At 40.4% G+C, this 18766-nt stretch overlaps 1 protein-coding gene across 1 annotated transcript in view; it reads right to left on the bottom strand.

Annotated features, from left to right (window-relative positions):
* LOC115214065 (chromatin assembly factor 1 subunit B) overlaps positions 1-13066 on the bottom strand; it is a 42832-nt gene extending 29766 nt beyond the window's left edge. Inside the window, exons 1-6 of the mRNA XM_029783110.2 lie at positions 12857-13066; positions 9057-9179; positions 6405-6510; positions 6191-6217; positions 2192-2306; positions 105-208 (exon numbers count right to left, since the gene is read on the bottom strand). Of these exons, the coding sequence (XP_029638970.1) occupies positions 105-208; positions 2192-2306; positions 6191-6217; positions 6405-6510; positions 9057-9179 (475 nt within the window). The 5' untranslated portion in view covers positions 12857-13066. The remainder of the gene's footprint in view (positions 1-104; positions 209-2191; positions 2307-6190; positions 6218-6404; positions 6511-9056; positions 9180-12856) is intronic.
* Positions 13067-18766: the final 5700 nt, after the last annotated feature.

The raw sequence follows: 18766 nt of genomic DNA, 5'->3' as shown, positions 1-18766 counted from the left end.
TCATTGACCAAATGCTCATTAGTACTGTTAATGAGGTTAAGAAAAGAATGAGGTTGCCATAGAGATAAGGGGTGGGTGAAAGGGAGATAAAAGTTGGTTCCTACCTTTGGTTATATCCCAGATAATAGCACTGTTATCGACAGACCCTGTCACAATGAAACGGCTGTCAGCTGACCAACACAAATCATAGATATCTTCAAGATGACCCCTGAAAAATGAAAGACAATATTTGTTGGTCCTTATGCTTAACATCGATAAATGAAAAAAATCTGTGTTTAACAACAGTGAACATTAGCAAATGAATGGCTTTAACATTCCATAAACACTGGTCAATGAACAATGTTAACACTGAACATGGGCAGATGAATGTTAACACTCCGTGAACAATAACACTTCATAAACAATGAAGCCCATCATGTGCTACATGTGTCTGTACATTTGTGTGTGTGTCTCTGTCTTAACATCAGATTTTAATTGTAAATGAGTGTCACTGTCATATCATCATCATCGTTCAATGACCACTTTCCATGTTCGCATGGGTTAGACGATTTCACTGAGGTCTGGCGAACCAGTTGGCTGCACCAGGCTCCAATCTTGATCTGGCAGAATTTCTACAGCTGGATGCCCTTCCTAATGCCAACCACTCTGAGAGTGTAGTGGGTGCTTTTACGTGCCACCAGCATGAGGGCCAGTCAGGTGGTACTGGCAGCGGTCACGCTCAAATGGTGCTTTTTATGTGCCACCAGCACGGGAGCCAGTCCAGTGGCACTGGCAAGGACCTCGCTCAAATGTTTTTTTACGTGCCACGAGCACAAGTGCCAGTAAAGCAACACAGGTAGGTAGGTAACAATTAGTAAGGCAAGGCAGGTCATTTCCAATATTCTATGGAAACTTGTCTAGCCATAGGGAAGTATTACTTTGCTTAGAAAGAGGTAAGGTTTGGCAACGGGAAGGGAATCTTGCCTTAAATTCCATCTGACCCATGCAAGCATGGAAAAATGCACATTAAATGACGACAGATGAGAGATAATTGAGGGTGCCAGGGTCTGAAAACAAATAATGTCACAGATAGTGAGGTTTATACATAAATAAGTGCCTGGTGTGTGTGTGTATATATACCGTCGTCGTCGTCAAACATCCATTCTCCATGCTGGCATGGGTTGGACGGTTTGAGCGGGACTGGTTAGCTGGAGAGCTGCACCAAGCTCCAGTCTAATTTGGCATGGCTTCTATGACTGGATGCCCTTCCAAGAGTGTAACAAGTGCATTTTACACGCCACCAGCATGGGTGCCGTTTACGTAACACTGTCAATGGCCACAACTACAGTTTCACTTGGTTTGACAAGTCTTCTCATGCACAGCATATTCTTCTATACACTAGGCACAAGGCCCAAAATTTTGCAGGAGGGGCCAGTCAATTAAATCAACCCAGTATACAACTGGTACTTAATTTATCAACCCTGAAAGGATGAAAAGCAAAGTCGACCTCAGCGGAATTTGAACTCAGAACATAAAGACAGATGAAATACCTATTTCTTTACTACCCACAGGGGGCTAAACATAGAGAGGACAAACAAGGACAGACAAACGGATTAAGCTGATTATATCGACCCCAGTGCATGACTGGTACTTATTTAATCGACTCCGAAAGGATGAAAGGCAAAGCCGACCTTGGCGGAATTTGAACACAGAACGTAAAGACAGAAGAAATACCGCAAAGCATTTCGCCTGGCATGCTAATGTTTCCGCCAGCTTGCTGCCCTATTTCTATCATTATTCTTTTCTTCTCTAGGTACAAGGCCCGAAATTATGCAGGAGGGACCAGACAATTAAATCAACCCCAGTATGCAAGTGGTACTTAATTTACCGACCCCGTAAGGATGAAAAGCAAAGTTGACCTCGACGGAATTTGAACTTAGAACGTAAAGACAGATGAAATACCACTTAGCATTTTGCCTGGCAAGCTAACATTTCTTCCAGCTCGCCGCCCTTCAAGTACAGCATATTGCCAAAGGTCTTGGTCACTTGTTGCTGCCTCCATGAGGCCCAACATTCAAAGGGCATGTTTCTTCACCTCATCCCTCACCTAGACCTTTTCTTGAGCTCTGCCAGCAGTGAACTCCTAAATCTTTAATCAGGAGACATCAATCACAAAACAAGGGACTATTAACCCGTTTTTTTATTTACTCACCTTAAAACCTTATGTAGAAGCCAAGTCTCCTTATTGTCTTCTTCTTCTTCCTGGAATATGTTTCCAACATTTGCAGAAAGTGTATCACCCATCTTCCATAGAATGACGAAAGCATCTGCAAAACAGGAAAAAATTCAATAGAATACACAAATATATATATGTGGTTGTGTGGTAAGAAGCTTGCTTCCCAACCACATGGTTGCAGGTTCAGTCCCAGTGCATGGCACTTTGGCCAATTGTCTTCTGCTATACCCTTGAGCTGACCAAAGCCTTGTAAGTGGATTTGGTAGATGGAAACCTGTCATATATACGTGTGCGTGTGTGTGTCTTTGTTGCCCCCACCACCGTTTGACAACTGGTATTGGTGTGTTTATGTCCCCCATAACTTAGCAGTTTGGCAAAATACACCAATAAAATATGTACCAGGCTTAAAAAATAAAAAATAAGTACTGGTATCAATTCTTTAAGGCAGTGCCTCAGCATGGCCACAGTTTAATGACTGAAACAAGTAAAAATATTAGGATAAACCAAAGAAGGTAATAGGTTTCCATACTTTTTCAATGTGTTTTTAACTTTAAAACATGGATGAAATTTTGACCTTCCATACAAGGTGACACCTCTTACATCATCATCATCATTTAACATCCGTTGTCCATGCTGGCATGGGTTGGATGGTTTGATTGGGCTGGAAGGCTGCACCAGACGCCAGTCCGATTTGGCATGGTTTCCTACAGCTGGATGCTCTTCCTAACACCAACCACTCCAAGAGTGTAATGGGTGCTTTTATGTGCCACTTACGTGACACCGGTATCTGCCACAACTACGATTTTGCTCAGCCTGATGGGTCTCCTTCTCAAACATGACAATGCCAAAGGTGTCAGTCATTGCCTCTGTGAGGCCCAACACTCGAAAGGAGGGCTTTTTACATGACACCAGCACTTTTTACAAGGCACCACCTGAAAACAAGTTTATATCATATTACCAGGGTACTGCAGGCAGATGGTATCAAGAGGTTAAAGTGATCTAAACTAAAGCCTTGATGTATGTTCTAAACATCAGATAACTAATTGACAAAGTGAGTTTACTAAATTCTTCATTGTTCTGAACACTAATTGTAACAAAGGAAATATATCTGAACAAAAGGGTTAAAGTGATTTAAGTAAAAACCTATTAAAAATTCACTGCCAGTGCCGCCTGACTTGCCAGGGCCACCGGTACATAAAAAGCACCATTTGAGCATGATCATTACTAGTGCTGCCTGACTGGCTCCTGTTCTGGTGGTACATAAAAAGCACCATTCAAGTGTGGTCGATGCTCATGCCAGTGGTATGTAAAAAGCACCATTTGAGCATGATCATTACCAGTTCCGCCTGATTGGCTCCCGTGCTGGTGGCACATAAAAAGCACGATTTAAGCGTGGTCGATACCAGTGCCGGCGGCATGTAAAAAGCACCATTCGAGCATAATCATTGCCAGTTTTGCTTGATTGGTTTCCGTGCTGGTAGTACATAAAAAGCACCATTCAAGTGTGGTCGATGCCGGCTAACTGGTCCTGTGCTGGTGGCATGTAAAATGCACCATTCAAGTGTAATCATTGCCAGTTCCGCCTGACTGGCTCCCATGCTGTTGGCACTTAAAAAGCACCATTTGAACGTGGTCGATGCCAGTGCCACCTGACTGGCCCTTGTACCAGTGGAACTTAAAAACCACCCACTACACTCTCGGAGTAGTTGGCATTAGGAAGGACATCCAGTTGTAGAAACATTGCCAGATCAGACTGAAGCCTGGTGCAGCCTTTTGGCTTGCCGGTCCTCAGTCAAACCGTCCAATCCATGCCAGCATGGAAAGCGGACGTTAAATGACGATGATGATGTTAATATATATTCCAAACATCATCTTAACAATGACAAAGTTATTTCAGCAAATTCTTCATTATTTCCAAAAGTAATAAAGAACAAAGGCATTGTCTTTCAAGAGAAATACTCCAACAAAAGATTTGAGGCCAGCATTATTGCTAAGTACACACACCATTAGCAAGTCAATATCTCTATAATTTACTGCTGGATGGAAAACAGGTCACTGAGGACAAAGTGCTGTTGTCATGGTTACAACACAATACTATGAAAAGAAAACCATCTGTTAACTCCCCAGAAGAGATAACAAGAACATTAACATGTTTGAGTTTTATATTTCAGATGAGGAATTATGTATATTATTTACAATTGATGGATATTTGTCCTCATCTTGTTTGTTGTTAACACGTTTCAGCAGATATACCCTCCAGCCTTAATCAAGTGTCTTGGGGAAATTTCGAACCTGAGTTCTCATTCCTAAGGTATTTTTCGATATCATTATTATTATTATAATTATCATTATTATTCAGGTCACTGCCTGGAATCGAACTCAGAATCTTGGGGTTAGTAGCCTGCACTCTTAACCACTACACCATATGCCCATGGGTTAGTTAAGAGATGAGGAATTATGTATATTATTTACATTATTCACATTTGATGGATATTTGTCCTCATCTTGTTTGTTGTTAACATGTTTCAGCTGATATACCCTCCAAGCCTTCATCAGGTGTCATGGGGAAATTTTGAACCTAGGTTCTCATTCCTAAGGTATTTTTCGATATTATCATTATTATTATTATTATTCAGGTCACTGCCTGGAATCGAACTCAGAATCTTGGAGTTAGTAGCCCACACTCTTAACCACTACACCATATACCCATGGGCAATTATGGAATGAATTTTTAAGGCTTATAGTGGTTAAGAGTGCGGGCTACTAACCCCAAAATTCCAAGTTCGATTCCAAGCAGTGAACTGAATAATAATAGCATCGAAAAATACCTTAGGAATGAGAACCCAGGTTCGAAATTTCCCCAAGACACCTGATGAAGGCTGAAGGGTATATCAGCCAAAATGTTATGTTAACAACAAACAAGATGAGAACAAATATCCATGAAATATAAATAATGTAAACAACGTAAATTAACATGTTTATTCTATGTAAATTATTACCAACATCGGTTTAACTCGTTAGCATTCAGATTATCTGTTAAATCCTCATTTTTTTCACATAAAAAAAAAATTAATCATGCATTTTCTCATAGGTTTGAGATTCCAATGATGTGATTGTTTATTTTTAGAATGATATTGTAGGGTAGGTGTGAGAGACTGGACCTGGCCAGTTTGAACATAAAACAGGGAGACTATTTTGGCTGGATATGGCCAGTTTAAATGTTAAAGGGTTCATATCTAAAGTGATATGTTGTCAACTTAATGTGACAGTCCCATGAAAGAGAAGAATGCTACTGTTATTTAGCCCTAGGAAACAACATTTCCTGTGTCTTTAGGTTTTGAAAGTGGAGATAAGTACCTCCACCCAGCACCCACAGACTAGTTTCATAGTCATTGCTCATCATCAGTCTGGAGTAGCATGGTTTGATAGCTCAATTCTTTATTACAGGCACAAGGCCTAATTACAGAGGGGACATACAAAGACAACAGAAACAAAAAACACATGAAAGGATGGATGTGAAATGAATAAAATTACAATATAAAGGAGACGGCCATCTTGCTCCCACTGCAAGATGAAACCGTGGATTCCTTTTCCTTAAATCTTTACATTTTACATAACTTCTAGCCTCGCTAGCAAGGCGAAACTGCAACTTCCTTTTTCGCTTTTACCCTACAATCGTATGGACCTTGGCTGAAAAGCAAATTTACAACAATCACACGTTTTAAAACAAGTAGATACAAACATACATACTCTTTCTCTCACGCACACACACACACACAATAGGCTTCTTTCAGTTTCCATCTACCAAATCCACTTACAAGGCTTTGGTAAACCTAGGGCTATAGAAGACACTTGCCCAAGGTGCCAAACCATGTGGTTAGGAACGCCTAAGCTTCAAAAAAAGCTAGCAACTTCATACTAGCAAATATTCCAGTATCTTTCTTCCATCAAAGCAAAATGGTAAATGGTTCTTACCATCTCCACCTGAAGCCATCAATTCACCTGAAAGAAGAAATATTAAAGAGTTAACCATGTTTTAGAAATTGCACTAATTAAACAATATGAAGCACAAATATAACAAATTGAGGGCTTTACTCTTTACTCTTTTTCATAAGGAATCAAAGATTATTTTCAATTCCAAATGACATTACACTCCAGAATACAAAAGAAACTAGTTTTAAAAACTTACCATCCGGGGAAAAACGAACAACATTCACCGATTTTGTGTGTCTTTTAAGATTAGATAAGAATTCTATGGCAGCCTTTGAAGAATTGTCAACCTTCACTTGCCAAATCTGAAAGAAAGAAAACAACAAAAATTATGTACATTATTTACACTGGATGGATATTTGTCCTCATCTTGTTTGGTGTTGCCACAACATTTCAGCTGATTTACTCTCCAGCCTTCATCAGCTGTCCTGGTAGCATTTTGAACCTAACCCTGGGTTCACATTCCTATCTGCCCACGGGCATATAGTGTAATGGTTAAGAGCACAGGCTACTAACCCCAAGATTGAGAGTTCAATTCCAGCAGTGCCTTGAATAAACAATAATAATATCAGCAAAAATAATACCTTAGGAATGAGAACACAGAGATGGGTTCAAAATGCTACCAGGACACCTGATGAAGGCTGGAGAGTAAATCAGCCGAATCGTTGTAGTAACAACAAACAAGATGAAGACACATATCTTCCCAATGTAAATAACGTAAATAATGTACAGAATTCCTCATCTCTTAAATATAGAACAACACGAATTATGGTTTTATACGAAGAAATATAGTTTAAGCTCAAACTCTTTAACCCTTTCGCTACCAACCCAGCTGAAACCGGCTCTGTCACTGAGTACAAATGTCATGTTTTCATAAGTTTTGAATTAAAATCTTCCACCAAATCTTAGTCACAATTTATGTTCCTAACTCTAGCTTAATGATAACTAAGTTATTTTACAAAATACTTTGTTATATTTAAAGTAACTGAAAGAAACCCAGAGCATCTCAACAGAAATCAGAATTATATTCATCATCATCGTCGTCATCATTTAACATCTGTTTTCCATGCTGGCATGTGTTGGATGGTTTGACTGAGGGCTGGCAAGCCAGAAGGCTGCACCGGGTTCCAATCTGATCTGGCAGAGTTTCTACAGCTGGGTGCCCTTCCTAACACCAACCACTCCGAGAGTGTAGTGGGTGCTTTTTACATGCCACCAGCATGAGGCCCAGTCAGGTGGTACTGGCAACAACCATGCTCGAATGGTGCTTTTTACGTGCCACTGGCAACCAGTCAGTCAGCGTTGTTGTTTCTGTTTACCCCATTGCTTGGCTTTTGGTGTACCCTGATCAACTGGTGACCCCCTGACCCTATTGTAGAATATAATTTCTACCTTCACACACACAGGTGATGTATGGGAACAGCCATGGTCTACTGAACAGAATAATGTCAATGCTTCCTGCAGACAAATGGTTCTTAACCATTTTTCAAGCTATGGACCCATAGGATTCCTATTTTACTTGGCTGCAGAAATAATATAAATGACATATAACTGATCAATCACCCTTAATTTAGAATACTGATCAATTAGCATTGATTCCTCACCAGAATTATCAACATTTTTGTCCCAACCCAGCTGATATCGCTCTTGACTCTCCAATCAAAACTTTTTGTTTTAACCTTTTAGCATTCAGCTTATTCTGCCAGCCCCCAACTGGTTCCTGTGCTGGTGGCACATAAAAAGCACCAGCCAAACATGACCAATGCCAGTGCCACCTAACTGGCTCACGTGCCAGTGGTACGTAAAAAGCACCCACTACAATCTGAGCGGTTGGCATTAGGAAGGGTATCCAGCTGTAGAAACATAGCCAGATCAGATTGGAGCCTGTTGCAGCCCCCTGGCTTGCCAGTCCTCAGTCAAACCATCCAACCCATGACAGCATGGAAGACGTACGTTAAATGATGATGGTGATAATATTGTCTTGAATTAATCATGCATTATCTTGTAGTTTAGAGATTTCGATGATGTGATTGTTTAGTTTTAGAATGACATTGTAGGGCAGGTGTGAGAAGCCGGATCTGGCCAGTTTCAACATAAAGAGTTTTAGGCCTGATATGGTCAGTTTGAGTTAAAGTAATTTAAATTTAAATCTCTCATGAAAATTTCATGCCAGTGCCACCTGACTGGCCCCTGTGCCGGTGGCACGCAAAAAGCACCATCCAAGCATGGTCAATGCCAGTGCCACCTGACTGGCCCCTGTACTGGTGGAATGTAAAACAAGCACCCACTACAATCTCGGAGTTGTAGGCATAAGGAAGGGCACCCAGCTGTAAAAGTAGAAACCTTGCAAGATCAGACTGGAGCCTGGTGCGGCCTCCTGGCTTGCCAGTCCTCAGTCAAAACCGTCCAATCCATGCCAGCATGGAAAGTAACCATTCAAGAATTTGGACCTGGAGATCTCCATTTACAGCGACTTCAAGGGCCACCTCCCAGTGGTGTCGGGTGTCAACAAAGAGCCCTTGACTACAACAAGACGACCAAAGTTTTTTTTTTCCAAGGTCTGGAGTCTCCCGCCCTTAAGCCCTAGACCATCACCTAATCACCCTTACCCGTCTTGTTGTTTAACAACAACAGCATGGAAAGCAGATGTTAAACGATGATAATGATGATGATGATGAATTTATGTCTGAAACCCCTGCTTCACAATGAGAAAGGCTATTTCACTAAATTCTTTATTATTATTTTCAAAATTATTTAAAACAAAGGCAGAGCATTTCAACAGAAATATGGCATCGAAAGGATTTAAACATGTGAGATGATTATATAGACAAATATACTGCAAATCACTTACCCTGACAAATTTATCCACTCCAGCAGTGGCCAAACGTTGGATTGCGTGATTCCCTGGCTGGAAATCAACTGAATAAACAGGGTCACGTTCATGCCAAGAGATTTCTGGGGTCACAACCTTCATCTGAAAGAGAAGAAAAAAGATACACAATCATAACACTCTTATAAAAATCATCATTTAGCATTCGTTGTCCATGCTGGCATGGGTTGGACGGTTTGACCCCGAGTTGGCAAGCTGAGGGGGTTGAACTAGACTCCGGCCTGACCTGGCATGCCCTTCCTAACGCCAACCAATTTACAGTGTACCAGATGCTTTTTATGTAGCACCAAGTGAAGCTGTCGAGTATTTCGCTAAACAAGACCCACAACCAAGGGGACAGTTTTGAGGGATGTAGCTTTATACCAGGTGCCTCATAAAAAACACCCTTCGAACGTTGGGCAAAACGCTGTGCTTGAGAAGACCTGTCAAGCCAAGTTAAATCATAGTTTTGACTGATGCCAGTGTCGTGTAATTGGCACCCATGCCGGTGGGACATAAAAGGCACCAGTTCTATATTTAAGAGATGAGGAATTATGTACATTATTTACATTTGACGATTTTTGTCCTCATCTGGTTTGTTGTTAACATAACATTTTGGCTGATATACCCTCCAGCTTTCATCAGGTGTCTTGGGGAAATTTCGACCCTGGGTTCTCATTTCTAACGTATTTTTCGATGTTATGATTATCATTATTATTATTCAGGTCACTGCCTGGAATCGAACTCAGAATCTTGGGGTTAGTAACCCGCGCTCTTAACCACTACAACATATGCCAGTGGGCATAATAATAATAATATCGAAAAATGCCTTAGGAATGAGAACCCAGGTTCAAAATTTCCCCAAGACACTTGGAGGATATATCAGCCAAAACGTTAACAAGATGAGGACAAATATCCGTCAAATGTAAATAAAAGGCACCGTTTGAACATTGAGCCTCATGGAGGCAGTGACTGGTGACTGGGTATTAGGATAAAATGCCCTGTGTACAAATATCAACTAGTAAATATTTAAAATTTCTTTTTATAAAATTTCACATTTTTATTGCAAAGAAAGAATATCCTGGGGGATATTGACTGTGGGGGGATTATGTCCTTGTGTACCGGTGACTGAGACCTTTGGTGATATGCCATGCTTGAGAAGACCTGTAAAGCCAAGTAAGATTGTAGTCGTGGCCAATGCTGGTGTTACCTAAGTGGCATGTATAAAGCACCAGCTAGACTCTAGAGTGGTTGGCATTAGGAAGGGCTCCAACCGCAGAAAACCATGCCAAATCAGATTGGAACCTGGTGCAGTTCTCCATCATACCAGTTTTCAGTCAAACCATCCAACCCATGCCAGCATGGAAAATAGACATTAAATGATGATGATGAGAGGAATATAAACATGTCTTGCTGTAGAGGAGATATATGGCTACCTCCAGTTGGAAAAATAAAGATAGTGGTGAAGGGGTCTGAGGGTGTATCCTTGCTAAAAGGAGAAAGTTATTTAACATTTTCTTCTCTGACGTTGTTTAGCCACACATAAGTTCTATAATCTACAGATTTCCAACTATGACCATCACATTTTTTTTATGTATATCCATTACTACATTATCCAATGAGTCATCATCATCATTTAATGTCTGTTGTCCATGTTGGCATGGGTCAGACGGTTTGACCAGGACTGGCATGCTGGAAGTTTGCACTAGACTGATTTGGCGTGGTTTTCTACAGCTGGATGCCCTTCCTAATGCCAACCACTCCGAAAGTGTAATGGGTGTTTTTATGTGCTACCAGCATGGGTGCCACTTGCGTGAAACCAGTATCTGCAATAACTGCGATTTTGCTCAGTTTCATGGGTCTTCTCAAACACAACATAATGCCAAAGGTCTTGGTCATTGCCTTTGTGAGGCCCAACACTCATAAGGAACTCAGCCACTTTGCCTCTGTGAGGCCCAGTGCTCAAACACAGCTCTTTACATGTCAGCATGGGTGCCAATTACGACACCAACATCTGCCATGACTACAATTTCACTTGGTTTGAAAGGTTTTCTCAAGTACAACATATTGCTAAAGGTCTCAGTCACAAGTCATTGCCTCTGTGAGACCCAGTGTTCAATTTCATGCTTTACCACTTCGTCCCATCTCTTCCTGGGTCTACCTCTTCCACAGGTTCCCTCCACAGTTAGAGATCGGCACTTCTTTAAATTAAGAGAACTGGGATTTGAAAACCATAGAGAATATTCTATGTTGAGTTTTTAGATTTAGCAGAATTTCGTAAATTTCATATCATGTGGCATTTTCCCATGATCTTCTTTCAATTTGACGTCGATATTTTAAATTTCTGAACTTTCTGTCTAAGGATGGATACTGATGTGTATGAGTCTTTCAAATTTTAATTTGGAGAATTAAAGCCTCCACATCGCTGAAGACGTATAGCTATTGATAGGCACTTAAAAGGAGAAACCAGCTTGGTATTCCTTATATAATTACTCAACCTAGAAATAGCAGCCAAATCTTCCTCAAATCACACCCTATCATCTTAAAAAAACAAAGTAATGCATATAATATAGTCTCTGATATATATATATATAAAATACTGGATGGTTATGGTTGGAATGCCTGTAATCAATAGGATTTGCTCAACTGATTTGGGCTTATATTAGACGAGCTTCACTGTGGTCAGATATCAGGAATTACTCATTTTGCCTTAGTTACCAATTTTGCTTTCTCCACCCGCCTCCGTAATTTTCATCAGATCAGAATTAATTATTCTATTTATCTTGCACGAAAACTAACAGCAATAATAATAATGGTTTCTGATTTAGGTATAATGGTCAGCATATTTGAAGGAAGTTTTTTTAGACGGTGTCATCGACCCCAGGAATTAATACTTTATCGATACTCGAAGAATCAAATAGCAATAACAATGCTTTCTACTATAAGCAAGACGTCTGAAAATCTGGAAGGGTGAGCGATTGCATCGACCCCAGTGCTCAACTGGTCCTTATATTCACAAGAATGAAAGACGGTAAAGTCGACCTCGGAGGAATCTGAAGCCGGAAGAAGTGTCGATAAAGATTTTGTTCACTTTGCAAACGATTCTGCCAAAGACATTTAGAAGTTTCGATAGAAATTACGAAATTTATTTCTGTCCATTCATTTTCTAAAATATTAATTAAGTATATTTTTAAGAAGAGATTTTTTTTGTATCTACGAACTTTTCAAACAATCAATGAGTGAACAGTATGTACGTAGGTATATTTATGGAAGTATTTATTTATATTAATATACCATCCCATGTAAAGGATTTCAAATTCAATTATTCAGACAAGTAGGGAGTCTAAAAAGCAGAGTTTCTCGCTAGCAAAAGATTTACATTTAAAACTTTACAATGAAAATAGTTTCATAATGAAATATTTTGTTTAGACACATCATACAAAAAAATCGAAAACATTTCGCTAAAGAAAAAATACTCAATTATCTCCAGGTTAATTCATTAACAGTACACACAAATCATAAAATTCCTTTAGATATTTAAACAAGTTAATAGCATCGTCAATACATCAAAATAAAAAGGAATACCACTGAAATATATTTAGAAATGAAAAGAAAAAGTTTGTACACAATACATCACTGCGATTTTTAAAATGCATTAATAAAGCAAAGCTTTTAATTTTCATAACGAACAATTAATAATCATATTCATATAAAAAGTTATTTATTTTACATTAATGGTTTTTCGTTAATTATATTAAGCGTTAATGTAAAAATATTTTCACCTTCTCTTTCAGAACAGTCACAAGTTTTCGGGTCGCGCGAAGACACAAACTTTGTACGTGAAATTGATTTGGCGCGAAAAATTTCCCACAATCCTTTACGGTGACCTTTATGAATTCCTGCTTGTATCGGTGGTAGTAGTAGTAGTGGTGGTGGATTTTGCTTGTATTCGCGAAGGTAAGGAGCTGGCAGAATCGTTGGCACGCCGGGCGAAATGCGTAGCCGTATTTCGTCTGCCGCTACGTTCTGAGTTCAAATTCCGCCGAGGTCAACTTTGCCTTTCATCCTTTCGGGTTCGATTAAATAAGTACCAGTTACGCACTGGGGTCGATATAATCGACTTAATCCATTTGTCTGTCCTTGTTTGTACTCTCTGTGTTTAGCCCCTTGTGGGTAGTAAAGAAATAGGTATTTCGTCTGCCGCTACGTTCTGAGTTCAAATTCCGCCGAGGTCGACTTTGCTTTTCATCCTTTCGGGGTCGATAAATTAAGTACCAGTTACGCACTGGGATCGATGTAATCGACTTAATACCTATGTCCTTGTTTGTCCCATGTTTAGCCCCTTGTGGGTAATAAGGAAATAGGTATTGGCGACTGTATTAGTTGGTGGAGTCTGTTTGTAGTGGAACGGCGGGGTTTCGGATCAGGATGTCCGCATAAGTTAGAATTTCTGTTTTGACGGGGAATTTTCCAATTTTTTCCCTCAAATGATGGGGATCCGAGCATTCTTTTATGAAAAGTTTTGAAAGATTATGGAATTTGCTTGTAGAGGTGGAACCTGCTTGTGGTACTTCTTATACAATACGGATACTGATGAACAGTGGCGTTCTTGCCTTGACCATCTCCCTCTTTTTTTTTTCTTTTTCAGTTTACACTCCATTGTCAAGAGTCCTTTTTTCCAACAACGTTGGGAAGTTATTCGGCTGTTATTTCTAACTGATTATGTGACCACCTTCAACCACAGGGAAAACCTCTACATGGTCGTTTGAGCAGCTAGAAATAGCAGCCAAATTGCCGTACATCTTACTATCTTAAAAGAGAAAAGACACAGCTAATATATTCCTAGATATACAAAATCACGGTGGAAACCACCGTGATTTTGAATAGGCGCTTCGGTCATAACCATCCTGACATTTCCTAATAATGAGTACATAGGAGGACCACAGTATCGAATGACTTAACCAACCCTGTTTTTCTTTTTAATCCGTACAATGTGACTAAGGTAAATTTGGCTGTTATTTCTAGCAAGAATATCAACCACATAGAACATCCTTCTCTAACAACACGCGTTGGGGCTAGAAAAGGGGCTTGGGTGCTATTTCTAGCAATGGAAGCGACCACATATGAACTCTCTTGATAGCGCGGTGTTGATGGAATCCCTTAACACGACTTCAGCAAGTATGAAGTCTCTGCTTCACTGCGGAGTTGTAATAAGAGCGAAAAACACCCAAGGTTGTCTCCCCTATTTGTCTTAACGATTATATAATACTTAGTTTAAACTGCAGTAATATTTCTAATTTGATGGTTTTCTCTGTATCAAATATGTTGATTCCTGCTTAACTATCTGAATTTTAGGATCTTTTCGGTTTGAACGGCAGTTTTTTCTAGCGGTGTCATATGAAATTGTCACCCATAATTATGACCTTAGTATCGATCTACTGCATTTCAATCTGTTTTAGGGTTAGGGGTGGGGGGAAGGGTATCTTTTTTTCTTCACAAATGTAAATAAACTCAATCTGTTTCTTAAACGAGGGACATATTCATACGGCACAGAATGTTTTCACCTCAATAGACGTCATTGATTGGTTGAAATTGCAGAAATTGAAGAAAAAAACAACAAATATCTTACAAACTATAGAATTTTCTCAATAAAGCCAAGAGAAAAAGATGTTTTATAAACACATTCTACCAGTATAGGATGTTTAAAAGTGTTTAGTTACCTGGAAATTATTTAAAAAAACTGAATTATCATTATTATTATTATTATGTTCTTGATAGAAATAACTACAGGGTTATTAAACTGCTAGATCAGGTGAAGAAAGTCACAGAGAGAGTCATAACCCATCTCATTAGGGAGAGAGTCTGCTTAGATGAGATGCAGTTCGGTTTTGTTCCGGGTAGAAGCACCACTGATGCCATATTCCTAGTTCGACAACTGCAGGAGAAATACCTAGCTAAAGATAAACCCCTCTACTTAGTTTTTGGGGACTTGGAGAAAGCCTTTGACAGGGTCCCCAATCCCTTATCAGGTGGGCAATGCGGAAACTGGAGATTGACGAATGGTTGATAAGGGCTGTACAGGCCCTATACAGAGAGGCCGTTAGTAAGGTTAGGATTGGCAATGGGTATAGTGAAGAATTCCGGGTAGAAGTAGGGGTCCACCAAGGTTCAGCCCTTAGTCCCCTTCTATTCATCATAGTCCTCCAGGCAATAACAAGGAATTCAAGACGGGTTGCCCCTGGAAGCTCCTCTATGCTGATGACCTGGCCTTCATAGCAGGATCACTACCGGAACTAGAAAAGAAATTTCGGGTGTGGAAGCAAGGTTTAGAATCAAAAGGCCTTAGAGTAAATGTAGCAAAGACCAAAGTTATAGTAAGCAGAAAGGCGAACTCATCACCTATACCCTCATGGAGGTGGCCCTGCTCGATCTGTAGAAAAGGTGTAGGTAGAAACTCCATAAGATGTACTCAGTGTAAGCTATGGACGCATAAGAGGTGCAGCAACATCAAAGGAAATTAACCGAGAAGATAGCTTTCATGTGCGGCAGATACACAGGGGCAATAGACACCTCAGATACTCAGAAAACAGATTCCATCACACTTCAGGGGGAGAAACTTGAAGTAGTTGATAGTTTCCGCTCCCTAGGTGACCAAGTTAATAGTGGAGATGGTTGCTCAGAGAGTGTCACCACTAGAATACGAATAGCCTGGACAAAGTTTAGAAAGCTTCTACTCCTACTAGTGACAAAGGGTCTCTCGCTCAGAGTGAACGGTAGATTGTACGATGCATGTGTGCGAACTGCCATGCTTCACGGTAGTGACTGCAGAGGACATGCGTAGGCTTGAAAGAAATGAAGCTAGCATGATCTGCTGGATGTGTAATGTCAGTGTGCACACACGACGTAGTGTAAGTGCCCTGAGAGAAATGCTGGACATAAGAAGCATCAGATGTGGTGTGCAAGAGAGACGTTTACGCTGGTATGGTCATGTACTGCGGATGGATGAGGATAGATGTGTGAAGAAGTACCACTCCCAAAAAGTTGAAGGTATCCGGGGAAGAGGTAGAGCCAGGAAGACATGGGATGAGGTGGTCAAGCATGACCTTCGAACGTTGGGCCTTACAGAGGCAATGACGAAAGACCGAGATCTCTGGAGATATGCTGAGACTGCAAAGACCCGACAAATAATGTGAGTTCATGGCTGTTTCCTGCACCAGTTTCGTATAGCCCCAGCCCATCCAAAGTACCTTGGATTGCAGAACGACCTGCTTGCTTACCTTGGATCGTAGAGTGACCTGCTGTAGAGAGACCTATTGAATCAAGTACATCAAAATTAAAATAAATATCAAATGGAAATTGTAGTTGTGATACCTATACCGGTGGCACGTAAAAAGCACCATCCGAACGTGGCCGATGCCAGCCCCGCCTTGAATGGCTTCTGTGCCAGTGGCACGTAAAAAGCACCAACCGATCGTGGCCGTTGCCAGCCTCCCCTGGCACCTGTGCCGGTGGCACGTAAAAAGCATCCAATACACTCACGGAGTGGTTGGCGTTAGGAAGGGCATCCAGCTGTAGAAACACTGCCAGATCAGACTGGAGCCTGGTGCAGCCTCCTGGCTTCCCAGACCCCGGTCGAACCGTCCAACCCATGCTAACATGGAAAACGGACGTTAAACGACGATGATGATGGTGATGATGATGATGATGATGATGATGATGATGATGATGATGATGATAGTGCTTTAAAGTTTGATCATTTTCATGAAACAGGATTATAGGGCGCAGCGAACTGATTTTCCCGGAGTCCTATGATGCAGTTACAAAGGACCCTGATTGTACCTTGTCGAGCTGCAAATATATTTTACCATGAGTCAGGGATGCTTCATTTGCTTGTAACATTCTTCCATAGACATGAATCGTTACAGAAGTTAATCAGATTCAACCACTCTTCTCTTTGTTACACTAAACTATTTTCTGTCTGCTCTCCTCTCGTAATGACAGACCTAATATGTCGCCTGCTTTAGCACCAACACGATCATTGGGAACCTTTAGTGGGCCTTTCTTGTCAGTCCTTGGAAGGCCAGCAAAAGTTGCGAGCACTTCTCTCCTTCCTTGTCTAAATTATAAAATATAATTCGAATTGACAGTACACTAATCATACAATTATTATTATTATTATCATTATCATTATTATTGAGTGAGAGAGCAGTGAATGCCATCAAAGTGACACTGGGGTAAAATATATGAAGCCCGGTATACCCATCATGACTACCTGTCTGATAAGGGTACACTAGGCACATGCGTCACAACCATATGTGCGCGACATGGTGATCTCATATCAAGATAAACAGCACATGACCTTGCAGGTGGGGCCCAGTTAGAATTTTCTTCTGGTCGAGTAACCCATCCCGCTCAAAAGGTCCCAGAATAAGGGTTGTTTAAGGATGTTGAACAAAACACCCATGTTTCCAGAGGTGAATTATTCAAATCCCAAAGAATCCCTCTCAATGATGCTCCCCCACTACTTCTGCTCGTGATCAGAGATGCACATATCGTCAACCACTAAGGGATGCTCAACTGGCTACGGTCAAACAACTGACAAGCAAATCTGTGGTATTGAGCAGAATATTTGCTGTAGCCCATCTTTTATACCAAGACAAAACAATGTACATGATAACACTTCCAATCAGTTAAGATCAGAAGCCACGAGAACCACTGTCTGGTACTGCATCAGGGCATTCGTCATAAAATCTAGGTTATTGACTCTATTGCGTACGTGTTTGTTTGTGATATTGGTTTCAAATTTCGGTACAAGGCCTGTTAGTTCCGGAGAGAGGGTAAGTCAATAACGTCAACCTCAGCGCGCAACTGGTACTTCTTTTATCTACCCTGAAAGATACAGTCGATTTCGGCAGAATTTGAACTCAGAACAGACGAAATGCCGCTAATCATTTTGCCCCGCGTGCCAACGATTCTGTCAGCTCGCCGCCTTGTTTGTCTCTAATATTACGAATATGGTGTGTGAGTAAATCCATATTAAGATGATTTAACAAAATAATTTCTTGTCATTTCCTTTGTATTGCTCCATTTTTCTAGCTAAGTCTAACACACCACAACGATCTTTGGGTGCCTTGACAGTTCTTGAAATACCTACAAAGGTTGTAACAGCAAATTTTCTCCTTTTCTGACTACGTTTTTGGATTTCATTTGCAAGATTCTTTACATGAGTTCGTGTGTTGAAGCATATTCTGTTGTGTCTGGGGAGAGTCATTTTCCTTTTGTGCCTTATAATAAAACACACTCACCGAGTCAAAACTATTGAAAAGGTTGCAAGACGCAACGAAAATGTTAGGAAAATAAAAATACGAAAAAAGTGGAAATTTTACCGGTGAACGTGTTATATTATAAGGCACAAAAAGAAAATGACTCTCCCCAGACACAACAGAATAAAATTTAAAAAATTCAAATCGACCATATCTTATAATTATTTTTATTCCCTATAAACTCCGAGGTCATTGACTGTTTTGTACTTGTCTGTGTGTATATGTGTGTGAGTGACATTAACTGTTCAATATTATATAAATTTCATACTCATTCGTTTTATGTTTATTGTAGTTTATGTAGTGTCCCCTCTGTGTTAAGTGGCCTGAGTGCCAAAATAAAGAAAGCGAGTGACATTAATTGTATAGCAC

Source organism: Octopus sinensis, linkage group LG1 (assembly GCF_006345805.1).
Source record: "Octopus sinensis linkage group LG1, ASM634580v1, whole genome shotgun sequence".
Taxonomy (NCBI): Eukaryota; Metazoa; Mollusca; class Cephalopoda; order Octopoda; family Octopodidae; genus Octopus; species Octopus sinensis.
The sequence above is the reverse complement of the archived record's forward strand: the minus strand, read 5'-3'. Positions and strand labels throughout refer to the sequence as shown.